Source organism: Anas acuta, chromosome 1 (genome assembly GCF_963932015.1).
Source record: "Anas acuta chromosome 1, bAnaAcu1.1, whole genome shotgun sequence".
NCBI classification, from domain to species: Eukaryota; Metazoa; Chordata; class Aves; order Anseriformes; family Anatidae; genus Anas; species Anas acuta.
Window position 1 is genome coordinate 80,450,516 of NC_088979.1, and position 16,944 is coordinate 80,467,459.

At 46.2% G+C, this 16,944-nt stretch overlaps 1 protein-coding gene across 6 annotated transcripts in view; it reads right to left on the reverse strand.

The window, feature by feature from the left end:
- The window catches only part of MAP7D2 (MAP7 domain containing 2), a 75,653-nt gene extending 59,491 nt beyond the window's left edge, over positions 1 to 16,162 (reverse strand). For 5 of the 6 annotated variants that reach the window (XM_068684368.1, XM_068684341.1, XM_068684342.1 and 2 more), the window contains exon 1: positions 6,921 to 7,038. In XM_068684368.1, the coding sequence (XP_068540469.1) occupies positions 6,921 to 7,023 (103 nt within the window). In that variant the 5' untranslated portion in view covers positions 7,024 to 7,038. Of the gene's footprint in view, positions 1 to 6,920; positions 7,039 to 15,925 lie in introns of those variants that run through there. The other variant, XM_068684358.1, reaches the window with a different exon arrangement.
- Positions 16,163 to 16,944: the final 782 nt, after the last annotated feature.

Consider the following 16,944-nt stretch of genomic DNA (forward strand, 5'->3'; position numbering starts at 1 on the left):
TAAGAAAATATCCCCTCACCCCATTGGACATGCCATACGAGTCTGTCCTCTACAAACTGTCACTCTTACACATTCAACATCAAGATCGTGTGACGGTAAATTCTACGATTTTCCTTATAATGCCTTCTGGAAAGGTTTTTTTTTCTCTCTTCCTGCTTACACTTGCCTCCTGCAGACACTCCTCCCCATGGACACTTTTATCTAATGAGGATGTAATTCTGTCTGCCTTTCTATTGCTCAATTACTCAGTATAATTTCTCTAATAAACTTCAGTAAATGACAACTCTCTGCCTGACTGTTCTTAGCACCTTATCAACACAAACCACCACCGCTGTATCCACACTTTTCCCACATCATTTACGAATTCAGCAGGTAGTGCAGGGCTTTCTTTATGTTTAGCATCTGATGAACACTACTACCACCTTTTAGAAAATCCAAGTATACCTCTTCATCCGGACCACTTCACATATCTGATGACCTCCTGTGGGAAGGCCAATTACTATAATATATGCAGGTAGAATATATATAACTTCTCCATAGACTCTTTCCAGTATATGTTGTCTATTAAGTTTTATGCTTGAAAACTTTGATTTGCCACTCTTCAGTTCTCTGCATCACTTTGAAGTCTTTGTATGGAGGATAATTTCCTCTGGCATCAAAAATAATTTCAGGAATAGATTAAACTATATTCCTTTGCAAGAAAAACTTAGATAAGAAACATCCCTTAAGCTCTTCCACACTGAACACTGATTCAAATAACTAAACTTGAATGGTACAGCCTTATGTTTCTCGACTGTTCCCTTCACACATGCACCATTTAGCCACCTGCCACAAAGTCTGGCAGGCTTGGTGTGATGGGGGGGCTGAGAGGGGGCTACGTTCACAGTCCTTTTTATGTCTTTATTGATTTGCTCCTCAAAAACATCCGTCTTGTAATGCTATCCTTTTAACTTCCCAAAGATCATGCTTTCTTCCATATTCTCATTTGGATATATTTTCCCTCCTGTACTTTTATTTCCAGCATCTTCCTTCCTTTAGTCTGCTGCTTAACTGTGCTTTGTGTGTCCATGGAGAAAGAGCAAACTATTTTTAGATGCATACATGTAGATGTTTTTCTGCACCTAAAGAAAAGAAAGAAAGAAAGACACAACAACAGATCTATTAAGCATCCTATGAAATTTGCCTGCCTTCTTACATCAAGAAGTGATTTAAATGAAGCCATTATCAGCAATTAACCCAGTGGTACCAAACCAGCCGCCTCCTGGCTGTGTGTTTGTTGCCCAACATACAACAGGTGGCTGTCCCATGCCTAGACAGGGCATCTCCTGCCACATGGGACAGCCACCAGCACAGCGAGGAAGATGAGAGCTGAATGCAAACTGCCACTGCTCTACTAGCTTTGTTGGTTTCATGAGGGCAGCCTCTAACTTGCCAGGGAGGTCGAGATCCATCTGAAATTCAGTGGTCCTATTTAGACACCTATCTCTGGGTAGTGGCTCTTGGCTTCTCTCTTACCCACCTTCTGGAGGGGAGCAAGGTGCTTTTGGGAGTAGCCACCTCCTCCTGAGGCAGTTAGCATTTAATGGTGACTTCCCAGCTAGGGATCAAAGGCTTCTAACAGAACATGCTGAACTTGGGGTTTCCAAGAGATTAGACGAAAGCTCTTATTTTTCAATTTCATTACATAAAGCCATAGCCTACATCATCAGCCTTTGCAGTCTTGAACCAAGGCTGCATTTCTTCACTGCAAGAGAAACAGACCTTGAGGCAAAGACGGTATCAAAGCTTTGAAAAGAATGGAAGAAAAGCCAGTTAAAGCATTCAAGCTTAAGGAGGAACTAAAATATTAGGCACTTAATTTCATAATTATCTCCTTGGACTGGCAAAGAGATAAAAACATAGCCTCAAAACCAATTTCAGCAAAACTAAAGCATTTAAGAACGTAGAATGCCCAAAACAGATGAAGAAAACCTAGCTCTTGATGTAATGTTGACAAGTTCACATTTGATGACATTTCCCCCTGGCAAACCTGTGTAAATGCTCATTAGAAGGTATCATTTCCCAGGAAAGTGTCTCTTTACAAGAAATTAGCACAACAGTAGTACCAGCCTTTCACTATATAGTTTCAGGTTCAGGACTTGCTCAAGCTGAATGCTCAGAGCAGCATGAAATAGAGAGCACGAGCGCTCTGTTAACCTTAGAGATAAGAAATAAACCCAAGGAGACCTCAGAGTTTTCACAGTTAAATGAAAGCACAGCAAGAATGATTACTGAAAAAGGTCACTGGGAAACAACAGCAGTGCAGTAATGCTAACGTAAAATAAAACTTTTATTTAATCTTAATCCCATTAGCCTTTTTCTCCATCACAGAAATAAATCCCACTCACAGCAAAAGGGATGCATGGCATGCTTTTTCCTTCCTGTGACTGGCTGTAAAAGAACTTGAAGGAAAGCATAGGTTGCTTCCAAAGATGACTTACAAAATTTGTACGTATCTGATGCACAAAATCTGCAACAATTAAATCCATTGTAAGAGAATGAAAAAGAATAAACAGTAAGAATAAAGCAATAACCTCACTGAAATGCATTTTTCTTTCTATTTATATGCAGGATGACAGATTTTAAAATCAACATATCTAGCAGATGTTCCGGTACACAGCCTCACACATTGATTTCCTTGCAGGGTCATCCATCAGGAGCAAGATGCTCCTTAAAAAAAAAAAAGTCTTTAATCAGATCTCTTCTTTTGTGAAAGAAATCAATGCACAAAACCCTTACCTGTTTCCACATTTATAAATGCATGTGTAACAGGACCATGAGGAAAATCAATGAGTTCCTATCTAATGTAATGATGTTTCTTCACAGAATGAAAATATAGGGAGACTATTTATTCTTTAATTAGCTTGTCATTCTTTCTTAAGCCTGCTTTTACTCTGTTTTTGCCAACTGTCTAGAACGCAATATCCAATTCTGTAAAAGAAAAATATTAGCAATAATAGTGTTGATATCTTCTGCTAAGAAACACATTAGAAAAAGCAGAAAGAAAGGGGGGAAAAAAGCAATTTTGTCAGAGGAAGAGAATTCCCACATTCTGTACTATTCATCAGAGTTAAGTATGTCCATGCCCAAGTGCTTCCAAGATGAATTTCTTTGTTCTACGTGGATGACTGCATTCTGTCTTCATAATAAACTAAATGGTAGGAAGAACAAACTGTAGAAAACAAAGGAACTTGTAAAAAGAAACATTATGAGGGCAGATTTCACTGCAGATCTTTTGTCGCTGACATGAAAAACAGGGAACAGGAACACCTTCTCACCATCTTCCCTTTGGTCTTCAGCTCACACATGACATAGATGAAGTGAAACGCATTGATCAAAGTTATCTTCCTCAATATTTTTCCCATGCCAACTACAGCTAAACCTTGAAAGAAATTCAATCCTTCTGACAGAAAAGGAGGCAAACTTCTGAGACCAGAAAAATTGTATTAGTTTCTCCAAGTGAACAACCTACGTGTTTTATATTGTACTCAGTCTTTTAAAAGCACTATAAAATTGATAATTTCAACTTGAGAAACTGGTTTTGCAACAGTTGAGGGAAGAAGGGAGGAAAGATACAGAAATGGCACAGAGGTAAGATTAACGTTGGAGAAATTCAGGCTTATACTGCCATGTTTCACCCCTGATATCACACTATCTGAACAAGATAGCTATGCGCAGATGTATATTCTTAATTCGGTTGCAAGAAGCATGGCAGATAAGCACTATGAAATGTTAACACTTTCACTGCTTATACATTCCTCCACAATTTTGCAGAGCTTTGACATTGAAAATTATGAGCTTCATTCTCACTTTTTAATCAACAACTTAAAAACAGATAAATCCATCTACTCTCCAAAGTCCTTCCCCCGCTGCTTATTTATTTTAATTCAAGCTATTTGAAAATCTTGTATTTCTGTCCTTCTACAGGAGTCAAGTCATGGTCACTAATTAACAAATATATCTTCTTTGCAAAACGCAAGCCTCACTAAGTAACCTAAGAGCTAACACCAGTAGGGAACATCAGAGCAAATGCTATGAGTCAGTGACTTCCAATAATAATGAACTTTCACAGTACTCAAGCTGGGTGAAAAAATGTCAGAGTACCATAGGAACCTCTAAGGAAAGCAATGCAATTGCTCATTACTGGTAATATAGATGACTAAAGCCATGTCCTAGTAGCATCAGCTAAATAAAAGAAAATACTAATGCAAATAAGCGTTCCAGTGTGTGCAGTTTCACACAAAACCCACCAGTGTGAGCTTCCTACCACCTTCATTCACTGCCACTGCTCTTCAGGGAACGTGCAGCTGTACAGAAAAAAAAATAAATTGCTAAACGATCTACCAGAACTTGTCCATCCATATCTGAAGCACAGACTTTGTTGCTCGTTTTCAGGAGGACCTAAAAGCTCCTACAGAAGAAAGCAGAACAAATGGATTTCTGCCTCACTTCTGAACTTGAAGCTGCCAATGCTATGCACGTTGGCTCACCCGTGGCATGCATGAAGTTAAAATAGCGTTAACACTGGCATACGGAGAAGTATCACTCACATGTAATATGAAATAGCTCAAATACAGAGAAAGCTTTTAAAGATACCAGTTTTCCATGAACTGTCTCCCCGAAGCCAGGCCCACTGCAATATAAGTGGGTGATGCTCTGCATCCCAGCCCTGAACTGCGGGTAGTCCACCTCATCACCTCCCTGAAGTCAAGCCTAAAATGTGCCTTTGCTACAGCTAAACTGTCTCTGTTTATCTCCTTCCATGAGCAATCAGGACTCTGAGGGAGATGTCAGCTACCTTCAGCTTTAGGATCCTTCCAGAGGAAGGGGAAAAAAGAAGTATAGTTTGCTATTACTACCTTTTATACCTATACCTACCTATTATACCTATTACTTCCACCTCCTCTAAAATAAAGCAGACTGCTTTCACTGTCCCTGTCAATACACACCTCTTTGGCATAACTTTTGGTCCATCCCTGCCTCTACACACACATACAAGGTCACAATTTAAAAGACTTCTGCAGACCTCTCCCCCCTGCCCACATTTCTCTACTACCGTTACCAACTTACAAGACACGAAAGCAGTAAGGGAAGTGTCCACCTTGCTCAGCAGCTTACCCTGTCCTCCTGGATCAGCTTCCCACCTCCTCCACGTGTCTGTGCTGCACACAAGCCTTCTCGCTCCTCCTGGCTGCGATTTACTGTTCTGCCAAGCATTTTTAAAAAGCACATGCCCTCACGCTGCAAGCACGGTGCTAAGAGAGCTGCTACTTCTCTAGACCTAGCAAGCAATCTGTGTAGGAGATGAAAACACAATTTTCAAAGGCAAAAAGCTTTGAAGGATATTCTATACAACGTTCATGGCAGGATCTTAATTTTCTATTTTTTAATTTACTCACCTGAGCTTTTTGTCACTAGGAACAAAACAAGGCTAAAATGAAGAACAATCTTATAATAACTTTGAAAGCTCTTAAATCCGAAACTAAGCAGTTGTACACGGCCTCATATATTCACTTCCCTTCAAGTGAAGTGGAAAAAAAAAAATCACCCTCAGGCACCTAAGGTTTTGACAGTGGGTCCCAGATACAGCTCCTGATGGGAAGCACAGCTCGGCTAAATAAGAGAGAAGCTGGCCTTCCAGCTAACTGTGCAGGTCCCTAATATCTTAACAACTGGAACCCTAAAACTCTGAAGGGCAGCATGGAGGCGTGAGGGACAGAGCTGGTGTTTGGCATGAGAGAGAGCCCCGGTGTTTGGTGATGCTGTAGCTGGCAGCACGATCTCTTCTGCTCTCTCCTAACCCTAACTCCTTCCATAAAAGCCTTATGGAGAACCAGCAAAGCTCCTGCTGAACTCCTTGCTGCTAAATGAGTGTCCAAAGCCTGTGCTGGCTGAAACCCTGGGCATACCTGCAGCACTGGGCCTACCACAGCCCTGACAAAAAATAAAAAAATAAACAAAAAAAACAACAGCACTATGGATGATGCTTTTGCCAGCCAGCACACACCTGCCATTTATTCCTTGACAAAGGGAGCTGCCTAAGCAAGGCAAGTGGAGGCTGTGTCATGCTTTCCATGGAAGCTCTCCAGCAGCATCATTTGTCTCTTCACGCACTGCACAGTGCAAAGAGGTGAAAACCCGAAGTAACAAATTACCTGCAGGACACAAAACATGAGCCCTGCCTGCTTAAATACACTTACAGGATTTAGAAATTGGTAAATATTTAGCAGTTAGTGCAAGAGAGGAAATATGCTTGCTGCAGCATTATTTACAACAAGAATCTGAAAAAATGCATGCATACAGCAATGGTGCAAGTCAGTGCTTCTCTCATTTCCACTACCCTACCCAAAAGAATAAATCACAAAAATGCGTCCTGGACAAGAAGGGTATGTCAAAAACCTATGTTTGCACCAGTTCTACTTGCCTTTGCTAATCTAGAATTGCACCAATTAAACTGCAGTTAACAAACCTACTAATCAGGGTTGCTACAGCAGGCAGAAGTGAACAAGAGCAGCAGTAGTTTGGGCATAAGCACAAAAGAAGAAAAACAAAACAAAAAACACAACAACAAACATCTCGGGTAATAGCAGAGCAGCAGCAGCTGCTTATGCCGCACTTTGATCTGCACCCCCAGGGGCTTGGCTTGGCTTCCCCTCGCTGCTACCTCGTGAAGCGTAATGGCAACACCCGCCCTGCAAATTCGGAACACCTTCCAAAATAAATGTCACACCTCAACTCCAACTCCCTCCCCGTCGATTAGCTTTTACCTGCAGCCTGCCCTGAGCTGGGCACGGCTGCCCTGCTGCAGCACAGCCCCGTGCAAAAGCCTGGGGCATGGCATCCCGTGCCTTGGCAGGGAGCCTCGAGGCTCCTGCACCCACCTGCTTTGTGATTTTGGCCTCTGGATGCTCCCATGTGCCACGAACCGGGACGCAGTTGCTCCTTTTCCAGGGGAGGAAGCTGCTTGTTTATGCTACAACTCATGTGTGCAATAAAACGAGAGCGCCTGCCCACCGGCCGTGCCTCGCCAGGAGCGATTAGGCTCAGGTGAGGACGTTCAGAGCAAAGTTCAGGACGCACCTGCACACGGAGAGGCTGCCGTGCGCTCATGCCAACAGGACGGGGCTCTGCCCAAGGCAGCACCATGCACCGAGCTCATGGGGTGACCCACATGTGCTCCTCCAGCAATGTAGAAGGATGTCCCTTCTGTACGCCCAAACTGGCGGCAGCAAGAGGGACCGGTCTGTCTGGGACAGCAGGTGAGGCGACAAGAAGGCAGAGGCAGGTAAGACACGCAGCCGACCATTTGGACCTCCTCTGCCTCTCCAGGGTTGGTGCCACCAAAGAGTTAGCAGCAAAACTCGGCATCCAAGCTTGTTACACGGGAACGCAACAGCCAGACTCGATGGTCTTTGAGGTCTTTGCCGACCTAAAAACTAAGTGTTTGAAGACTCGGGGCAAACTCCTTCAGCACAACATGCACGGCCAAACCTGGAACCAGGAGCCCAGTCCCACAGCGCCCTGTGTATGCTGTGCTGGCTGACACGCACCAGGAGAGGTTTTTGCTCTGCAAAGCTGACACGATGAGCCCTTACAAGCTTCCGTAAGCTACACCAAACCCAGCTCCCAAAGACTGCAGGCTGCGTGCTGAATGGCAGCCCTTCAAATCCACCTACATATTCTGCTCTACCCCAACCTCTACCTACACAGAAGAAGGATAAATCGGGTTTATTCTGGCAAAACATAAAATAACAGAGTAGATTATCTAGCTGGAAACAAAAGACTGGAGTTGAGCGCATTCAAATCTAGTTGGAAGTAGAGCTAGCTTTTGGCTGCTGAACAGTTAGCTCTTCCCGATTCCTTCAAGGGTTTTCTTTCTTGGGACCTTTTCAGCTGTCTGATTTTATGAAGGACTGCACAATACAATCTGCCTGAAACGCTGCTGCTTCAAACCAGCTCCAGCAGCTCTCGGCCAGCAGGGCTGGAGGCCAAAATCTAAGAATTACGTCTTCCAAGAGCTACGCCGCCCATAGTAGTTTTGACTGGAGCTCCTTGAGAAGCGTGCATCACCGGGAGCTATCTGGACGGATTTCAGTGCCAAATTGCCATTCAAATACCGTGTGGAGGACTCCTCCCTCTCCTCCTCTCAGCCTCTAACTCCAGGAAACACCTCATACTGCAACTTTGGGTAGCTGACAGCTGCTCTGAAGGCCGGGGAAACATTCCTCAGCCTGCACGTTGTTTGTTACCTTTGATTTTCAAAGGGTTCTTTGATATGGTGATTCTCCATTTTTGAGCTGTGATGCCTGGAGCAGGGGGTTAGATAGCAAGGAATGTGATCTCTTTTCCTTTCTGCCCAGCCTCCTCGCCTCCCCTGCAGCTGCCACAAGACAAAATGAAGAGTGACTTCAGCCCTGTGGGCTCCCACTGCTGAAAGACAGGTGGGCTGGATGAGGTCAGCTCCTACCAGAGGCCACCCAATGGGCTCAGCCTCCTCCTCGACCTCTTCTTGCTCCCAAGGCTGGGTGGCGTGGAGTCAGCTCCACAGGAGCACAAGAATGGATTAATGTGCTGGGTACAGCTATGGAGCCAGAGAGAGGAGCAGGACAGAGGATGGGAATGTATCCAAGTCCTCTGGATACGTCTCCAGCTCCGGGACTGCAATCTGTGGGACGCTAGGAAGCATATTGCGTGCTTGCTGCAATCTTACCCTCTGCCCCATCTTCTGGTCACCAGGGAAGAGAGCAGTGAGGGAGACACCTGCTCTAAGCCTGTCCGTCCTTACGACACTGTAGGCAGAGGTGAATGGATCAGAATGGGGAAGAAAGAAAGGACCATTAAATAGAGAGGAAAAAGAGCCATCCTACAAGAAGTTCAGGAGTTAACCCAGTAGGACGCCAGTTTATCAACAGCATGGGTGCACCAGCACCTACCTTGGCAGCAAAAGATTCGAATGCTGCAGTGGTTTTACCTCAACAGAGAGCTCTTCTGAGTTGCTACAGGGCCTGTGATCCTGTCAACATGCTTCAGGGAGCACCCATCTCGAGGAGCGCTGGCTGCATGGAGACTTTCCTTACACTCTTCGGTTCGTCTTCAGTGACAAAAATTGGATTTGAAAGTGGATGTGCTCGTGCTGCGTAACGTGACTTTCAGCTTTTTCACACATCATTTAGGCAACTTCATCACAGACTAAACGTATTAGGATTCAAAGACAGGCTGCCTATTCTTTTTGAGACACCCTTCAGCAATGCGAGACTTAAAGGGGATAGTCAGTGACTGTGGTGCAAGAAAAAAAAAAAAGTACTTTTGGGCAGGGGGGGGATCATGATACAGGGAAAACATACCACAAGGGGCAATGCAAACCTGCCCTTTGATTCCAAAAGGTACCATGAAAAAACAAATAACTGCAGAGTTTACATGAGGCATTTCTGTTTTGCTTTCGTTCAGTTCTATAACTTGTCAGTGTCCTAAAATCTGTCCTCCCTGCAAAATGCCTTCTCTAAACAGCATTTCCCCGTGCATCGCTCAGGCATTTTCACTCAGTGCCATAACCTGGCCTCTGAGAGCCGCAGCCCTGAGACCCTGCAGCCCGGCGCCCTCTTCCACAACCAGCGCCTTCAGTCACGGGAAGGTCACCCCTTTATTTCACTGCACCATTAAACCGCTTCCCATGGCTGCTGAAAATTGCCCTGTTTACGTGTAACCACAGCACTTAGTGTTACTAAACCCGGGAAGCATAATGGAAATACTTCCATCTATGAATAGGCCATTAAGGGTAAGGGAAAAGATGCCCGCTGGCTGGAGCACAATACTTAAAGTCAAGGAACTAAGAATAAGTCAGGCCCGACTCCCACTCCCCTTTAGGACAGGGAAAGGAGAACCGGTCCATCTACCATTTATTTTGGAAACAGTAATTGGCCTATCTTTTTGATCAACATCTCAAGAACCCCAGCAACACGTCTCCAGCCCTCTCCCCGAGGTTTCTGCCTGCACGCACGCAGAGGTGAGTGCCAGGCTCCACACAAGCAAGGGCGAGAGCAACGTGGGCCTCCAGGAGGGAGGGAGAAGGAGGTGACTGCAAGAAGGGAAATGAAAAGCCCTTGCTTCAAGTAGGTAGAAGTCACAGCGGTGATTTATTCCAATTAAATAATTGAGGCAAGAGTACTGACACTAGAGCATGCTTGGTTTTCTGCTGAAGCCACGAGGCAGCGGTGCTCTCCCTGCCTGTGCAGGGGAAGACCACTTGAGCTCTCCTTCTGTAGCCAGCAAACCCAGGCTTGCTGCACAGCCATCAGCAAAATTTGTCTCTCTCTTTCATGATCAAAGCCACATGAAGAAGTGCAGTCTTCCACCACGCCTGCAACCCAAATTAATTGCAAACCAGAAACATTTCAATGAGCGCTTTGCTGAAATAAAGAATAGCTCTGCGAGCTTCTGCTCGGCATGAGACGAGTAATTTGATAATTCGTACGGATTGAACCAAGCAAGGCATCCTTCCAGGTCCTACCTAATTGAAACATAACCACAACGTGCCCTCCAGCGTCTGGCAGTACAACAGACAAAACAATCAGGTATACTAATGTTACTATCATTTTCCTGGAGATTTCTAAGGTGCTTTTACAGAGGTATCCACAGACTGATACACGCTTCCCAGATATTTTTGTTCAACACTTCCTATCCCGTCCCATCAAGGCCTCAGGTATTAATGATTAATAAATAAAATGGGGTTCTAGAGCGTAGGTCGATGTAAGAAAGAGGAATTTGCAAAAGAAACCTTTCAACAAAGGTAATCAGATTTATGAAAGTGCCTCAGATTTAGAAGCCCATCATACAAAACCAAGTTAACGTGTATTTGCCTCTTGGAAGGCAAGTGCAAACACAAGGGATGACTGTACAAAACACGGAATTATTAGTAAAGGGGCTGACTTCAAAGGTTTGACCGGTTTCATCTATTTCCGTACTCTGTGCACAGAGAAAAGAGCATTTACAGGTTTCCAGCACACTGAAAAAAAAAAAGATCTGATTGCCTAGGACAGCTCCAAACATGTGGTTACACTTGTAATAGAAAAAAAAAAAAGTTCAAAAAAGGTAAATACTATGCTGCAGAAGAAACGATCTCTTCTGTTGAATCATCACAAGAAATTTGGCTCAACACTACAGCTTTTAAATGATCCCAACCGACAGAAGCACGTACGCATAACACTGGAGTACAAGAAGCTGCACTACCCATATTGTAAAGAAATTAATGTAACCCAAGCAAAGACATCAGTAGGAGATGTTTGCTAGTAGCACCCTATTTACACCAACAAAATAACCCACAAGCAGTGAAAGGAGAAAATTTGGCACATGGAGAAGTGCTCGCGTTGCTCTCGCCGAGAGAGCATTACACAGAGGTGAGCCCGCCCCTTGTGCAACCAAAGTTCAAGCAAAGGTCACGGGAAGGCTTTATCGATCGCCACGAAGCCAACGTTTGACTGCGGCCCCGTAACTCCACAAGGCGGATCAGCGTCCTGCTGGGCAGGGAAGAGCCAACACGTACTCACAAGGAAGCCTCCAGGTGCTCGGGGGCAAACCAGAAGCCCAGGTCCCAGCGTTTGGTCCAAACACTTCCACGCGGGTTGATCCTGGCGTTCAGTGAGCACACGTGGCACGTGCAAACAGTGCGGTGAATGAAACCAAGCACCTGCTTCACAAGATTTCATATCACAGAGGGGACAGATCGTTTGGGAGAAGTGGATCATTCATTTAAGACAAAAACTGTGTATTATTTGAATGACAGGCACAAAGTCTGTCAGGTGTTACAGTATTTGAACTAGTAAAACTGCAATCTTGCTTTTCTTTTTTTTTTTTTCCAGCTTAATGGTAAGATAGATTCCCACTGTGTGAAAACCACTTGCCTCCTGTCTATACACCCCCACACATCAGCATTGCTCATCATCATTAAGGAAATAAAGCACAGCAAAAGGTATTTGCACATCTACCATCTAAAGTCAGTCCCAGGTAATACCGCGTGGTAAAATAAATCTTTGATTAGTCCAGATTTCCTGTCACCTTTTCCATCAACTTGATAAGCAGACCACCACACGACTTATGTAGCACTAATTCACCAGCTAAGCTGTCTGAACGCCAGCAGGAAATACACCACACAACATACCCTTACACGCACTGCTTTCAATCAGAGGAAATACAGGGGTAATATAACAAGTTGTGACAGAAATACCAAACAAGCCAATTACAGCAAAATAACTCGGAAATTATCTACACCTCATAAACTATGTAGGTTAAAAAAAAAAAAAAAAATCCACTGCAGTACTGCAAGGACTTTGTTTTTTATGACTGCAATAACCTTAACTAGTTACAGCGTTATTTAGAAGCGCTACTCATATTTTTCTCCCAGCCAGTACGAGAGATTCACGGGGAAATTAAGCTTGGGTGTGCAACACAAACAAGTGTATTTAAGAGACTTACTGGCCCATGTCACAGTACCACAGGACACAGAGATGAATTATGAAAGTTCCCAGTATTAAACAAGACCTAGAAGATGCACAAACCGCCCAAAACCTGAGGTTACCAGGCTGAGAACAACTGAGAGAGCCAACTAAAGGAGGAAGATGGTAAACAGGGAGGAGGTGACTCGAGTAGGTCATTACTCAATGCAGTTCGCATTCCCACAATTTGCATTAGTTTCCTGATCAGCTGTGCTCCTTTCCCCATGTTGTAACATCCATTTATTTATAGAAGTCCCACGCAAACAACACTTTTTTTTTTTTTTAATTGTCTGAACCCTATAAGAACAATTCAGAATTAAAAGACTTGCTCTTACTTTTCTGTAGCCTTAAAACGCATGAGGCAATGAATGACAGATAAGAGTAAGATATTAAAAGCATTTCCCCTGCTGGTTTTTCTCCCCACACATTAAAAGACTAATAACTAAGAAAGTTACAATTGTATTTTATTTATTCATGAGAGGCAAGAAAGCTTTACTTCATAAATCTTCACACAATACCAACACGCAGGATGTGTAGTTTCATTTACATGAAATATGTATATACTCCCTCAATTAGCATACCTAGAAATGATTACTTCATACAAAAAAAGCATCCCTGATGCATTTCCACCAGCCACCAAAGCACAGGGAGGTATGTGGCACTACACAACAGCATCTTGCAAGCACTCTGAAATTTTTGGGCGTCTCACCTTTCTACCACACATATTTCAAGGCATCGATATGCCTTCTCTTTAATTCTCCAGTCTTGTAATTCCAAGGTAAGTTGTTTTTCTCTTAAAATTTAACAAAAATTAGTTGGAAAAGACTCTGAATTTTTTTTTTTTTTGGAACAGAGGCAAAGCCTGCAAGAAAGATGCTACTTAAAAATTTAAACAATACCTTGAAAGCATGCAGAGTATTCAACTCCTTTGAACTAAAACCAATACTTGCAAATAGTAACATCACACAGAGAGCAGCACAGCAATTAAACCTGAGGGTAAACAACCTTAAACATCCATACGTGAGAGAAAATGATGTAATACAACAAGAATATACTAATGACTTAGAGAAATCAGTTGGAAAAACACTGCTAAGAAAAAAAACATACAGTATTTTGAAAGAAATACATGTATGTATTCCTTTCACCTAAATGTTTTTTTATGATATGCAGTCTAGGTTGATTTAACATGCAATTTTTTCTTAAACCCTCTTGGTCTGAAAACCAAAGTGTTCAATATTTCAGTCTCTCAGAACATACATTAAGCCAATTTAACTAGGTAGCAAAAGGGAAGATGAGTGATCCAATACCGAGCAGCTTGTCCTTCAAATGCTATTTAGTCATTACTGTTACTACAGATGGTAGCAGCAATAACGCCTACCTTTTGGTCACCCAGCGCTTTCCCTGACAAAAAACATTCCTGCAACATCTCAGGTTGCAGCATCTCTGTTTGTTTGCTGCATGGGCTTAGATTTTCAGCAAAGGAAAACAGTTGAACTCCACAACTATTAATTGATTGAGCCTCATGATTTTGCTCCTTTTTGCAGCGTTATATACCACTGATCTCTTCCCTAACAGAGAAGAGATGCGTACAGCCTCCTGTACTGTAGGCTTGTTTGTTCAGCTCGATCTTGGCAGAGCCTGAAGTGATGGACGACTAAATCTGGCGCCTCGCTTTCACTGTCATCCCAGCAGCATCCTCAGCACTGGAGGGCCCTAGGGAGCAAGACTTGGATGCTGCCAGAGCACCTCCCAGTTTGGGAAGGAGGACCAGGCTGCCGCCACCACCTGTCACAGGACAGCACCCCGCTGGGAACAGCTCCCGGGAGCAGCTTTGCTTTGGGATACAGAGGTAGGACCCTCCCCATCCCTGTGAACCAGAGGAGGACTCCAGGAGCTGACGTACACACAAACGTGTGAATTACGAGAGGATGAGCTCTGTGCTCCCTCCCAGCAATTTGTGTGAGTGGCTGTCCCCACTGCCACAGAATTGGTCGAGTCCCAGAGAAGTGTCTTGTTCTCTGCTGCAACAGATGCAAACCCCATCCGCGCTGCTGCCTATAAAACACATCATGCACACATCCACAACCTTCTCCCAGCACACTGTGTTATTTTCTACCAGCTTACTCAAAGAAAACAACACGTTTGGCTGAGAGCACTCCACACCGCGGTGCTCAGGCACTGGTGCTCAAACGCCAGCGCCTGGCCACTCGTGGTGACACCTGCCCATGCCTCATTTAATACTATCTTTAATTACACCACATGCTGCATTTTCTATCGATTCTCAGTCTCACGAAAAACGGTCTCCATGAGTGAAGCCCTTTTGCAACGTTCATCTCTGAAGTTAGAGGGTAGAAAACAGGAAAACACCAGAAGAAAAAACTCCGTTAACAGGGCACGTGAATATTGGGCAGACTTTCTTCGGTTTCAGAGCGGGGGAAGAAATCAGAAATATGAATTCTTGGTGTTAGTTGTTTTTCTCCCATGTGAGACACAGGGAATTTGAGACCCAAGAACTACAAGCGCACAACTGCTCAGGTGCAATGGATTACAGCAGGAGCTGTGGCTGCCGAGCACAGGAGGACAGCAAGGGGCAGAAAAACAGAGACGGTCGTGGCTCCGTCCCTGGCTGCTGACATGGTGTGACCCTGGGGTAAATCCAAAGGCTTGGATTCACCTCCCCACTCCCCAAGTTTGGGAGAGTAACACGTATCCCCCAGAGCAACTGTAAAGCTACTTTCAGAAGTTACAGCAGCCTAGGACAAAAAGGAAATCGGTTCTTCCAACGCCTGGGCTGCGGACGGATTGCTCGCCACAACGCCAAGGCCCCGTATCAGGCGATGGAGGTAAAAGTACAAGGAGGAGCTCGTTCCTCAGTCGCCACTCACCTCACGCCTCGGACGGGGGAAGCGGGAGCAGAGCCGTGGTGGCCACCAGCCCAGCACCAAGGCGGTGACCCCAGCACCGACACCTCGCGCTGCCGGGGGTCCCTGCCCCACATTTTGGAGGGGAGCGGTGCGGAGGCTCCCACCCCACCTCCAGGAAGGCTCAGCACCAGCTCAACCAGTTCGCCTGGCAGCGCAGGCAGGCCCGGGCAGGGCACGGCACAGACCCAGGCTCACCCACAGCCCCGCTCCACTGCAGGGCAGCCCCGCGCTGCCTCCTTCCCTGCCTCCCTCCCTCCCTGCCGGCACCGCCGCCGGCCGCGGATTTCGCCTCAGCCCCGAGATGGCGGCGGGCACCTGCCGGGCGGGCAGCGACCCTCACCGGGGGGGGGCGAGGCGGGACGGGGACGGGACGGCTGCTGCTGGAGGCTGTGGCACCGCCATCCCGTCCCGTCCCGTCTCATTTCATTTCATTTCACCCCATCCCACCCCGTCCCATCCCGTGCCGGCTCCCACCTGCCGCCCTCGGGGAGCCGCGCGCGGCCCCCGGCTCCGCCATCTTCTCGCTCTGGCCGCCGCCCGGTTCTCCGCCAGCCCGGCCCTGCCCGGCCCCGCTCCCCTCCGCTCCGCTCCGCTCCCCTCCGCTCCTGGGCGGCCGCACAGGCGCACTGCCCGCCCCGCGGCACCTGACGCCGGGCGGGGAGGAGCGGGGCCGCGGATACCGGCAGCCCCCAGCGGCTCCCGGCCCGCCAGGTGCTGCCGCCCCGCTCCGCCCCGCCCCGCCCCGCCGGCAGCGGCTCTGAGGGGCAGCCGGGGCGCCTTTGTTTGGGGCTGGAGGAGACGGGGAAGCGAGGAAACGCCAGCTTTATTTCCCTTAGATGTCTGCATGCAAAGCGCAAAGCGGAACAATGCCACTTATGGCACGCGTTTTGGTCCCCCCCATCCCGTTTCGGCAGGCTCTGGGTGGTGTGGGGGTGCCCGTCAGCATGTGGCGATGTGCGGGGCCTCGGGCATGGGGATCCGCTCGCTCCCACTCCACCGCCCCAAAGCCTCGGTAGAACTGATGCTACAGCCACAGACCGCCTCACCTCCCGTCCCACTTCACCAAAACTGGCGTTTAAGACCTATTCAGTCCTAGTTTCCATTCCTGGCCTTTCTGTTCTGTTCTTTTTGCCTGCCAATGTTGTCCCCATTACATTCTCTCATTAGCTGAAAATTCAGACCAAAATCAATGCAAGGTGGTGGAGGAAGAACCTTCCCTTCCCTTCCCTTCCCTTCCCTTCCCTTCCCTTCCCTTCCCTTCCCTTCCCTTCCCTTCCCTTCCCTTCCCTTCCCTTCCCTTCCCTTCCCTTCCCTTCCCTTCCCTTCCCTTCCCTTCCCTTCCCTTCCCTTCCCTTCCCTTCCCTTCCCTTCCCTTCCCTTCCCTTCCCTTCCCTTCCCTTCCCTTCCCTTCCCTTCCCCTCCCCATTGGTTTTCCTTCTGCGTCTCCCAAGCGAATTGAAGTTTCTTACTAATTGCAGATTACACTGTCGGGA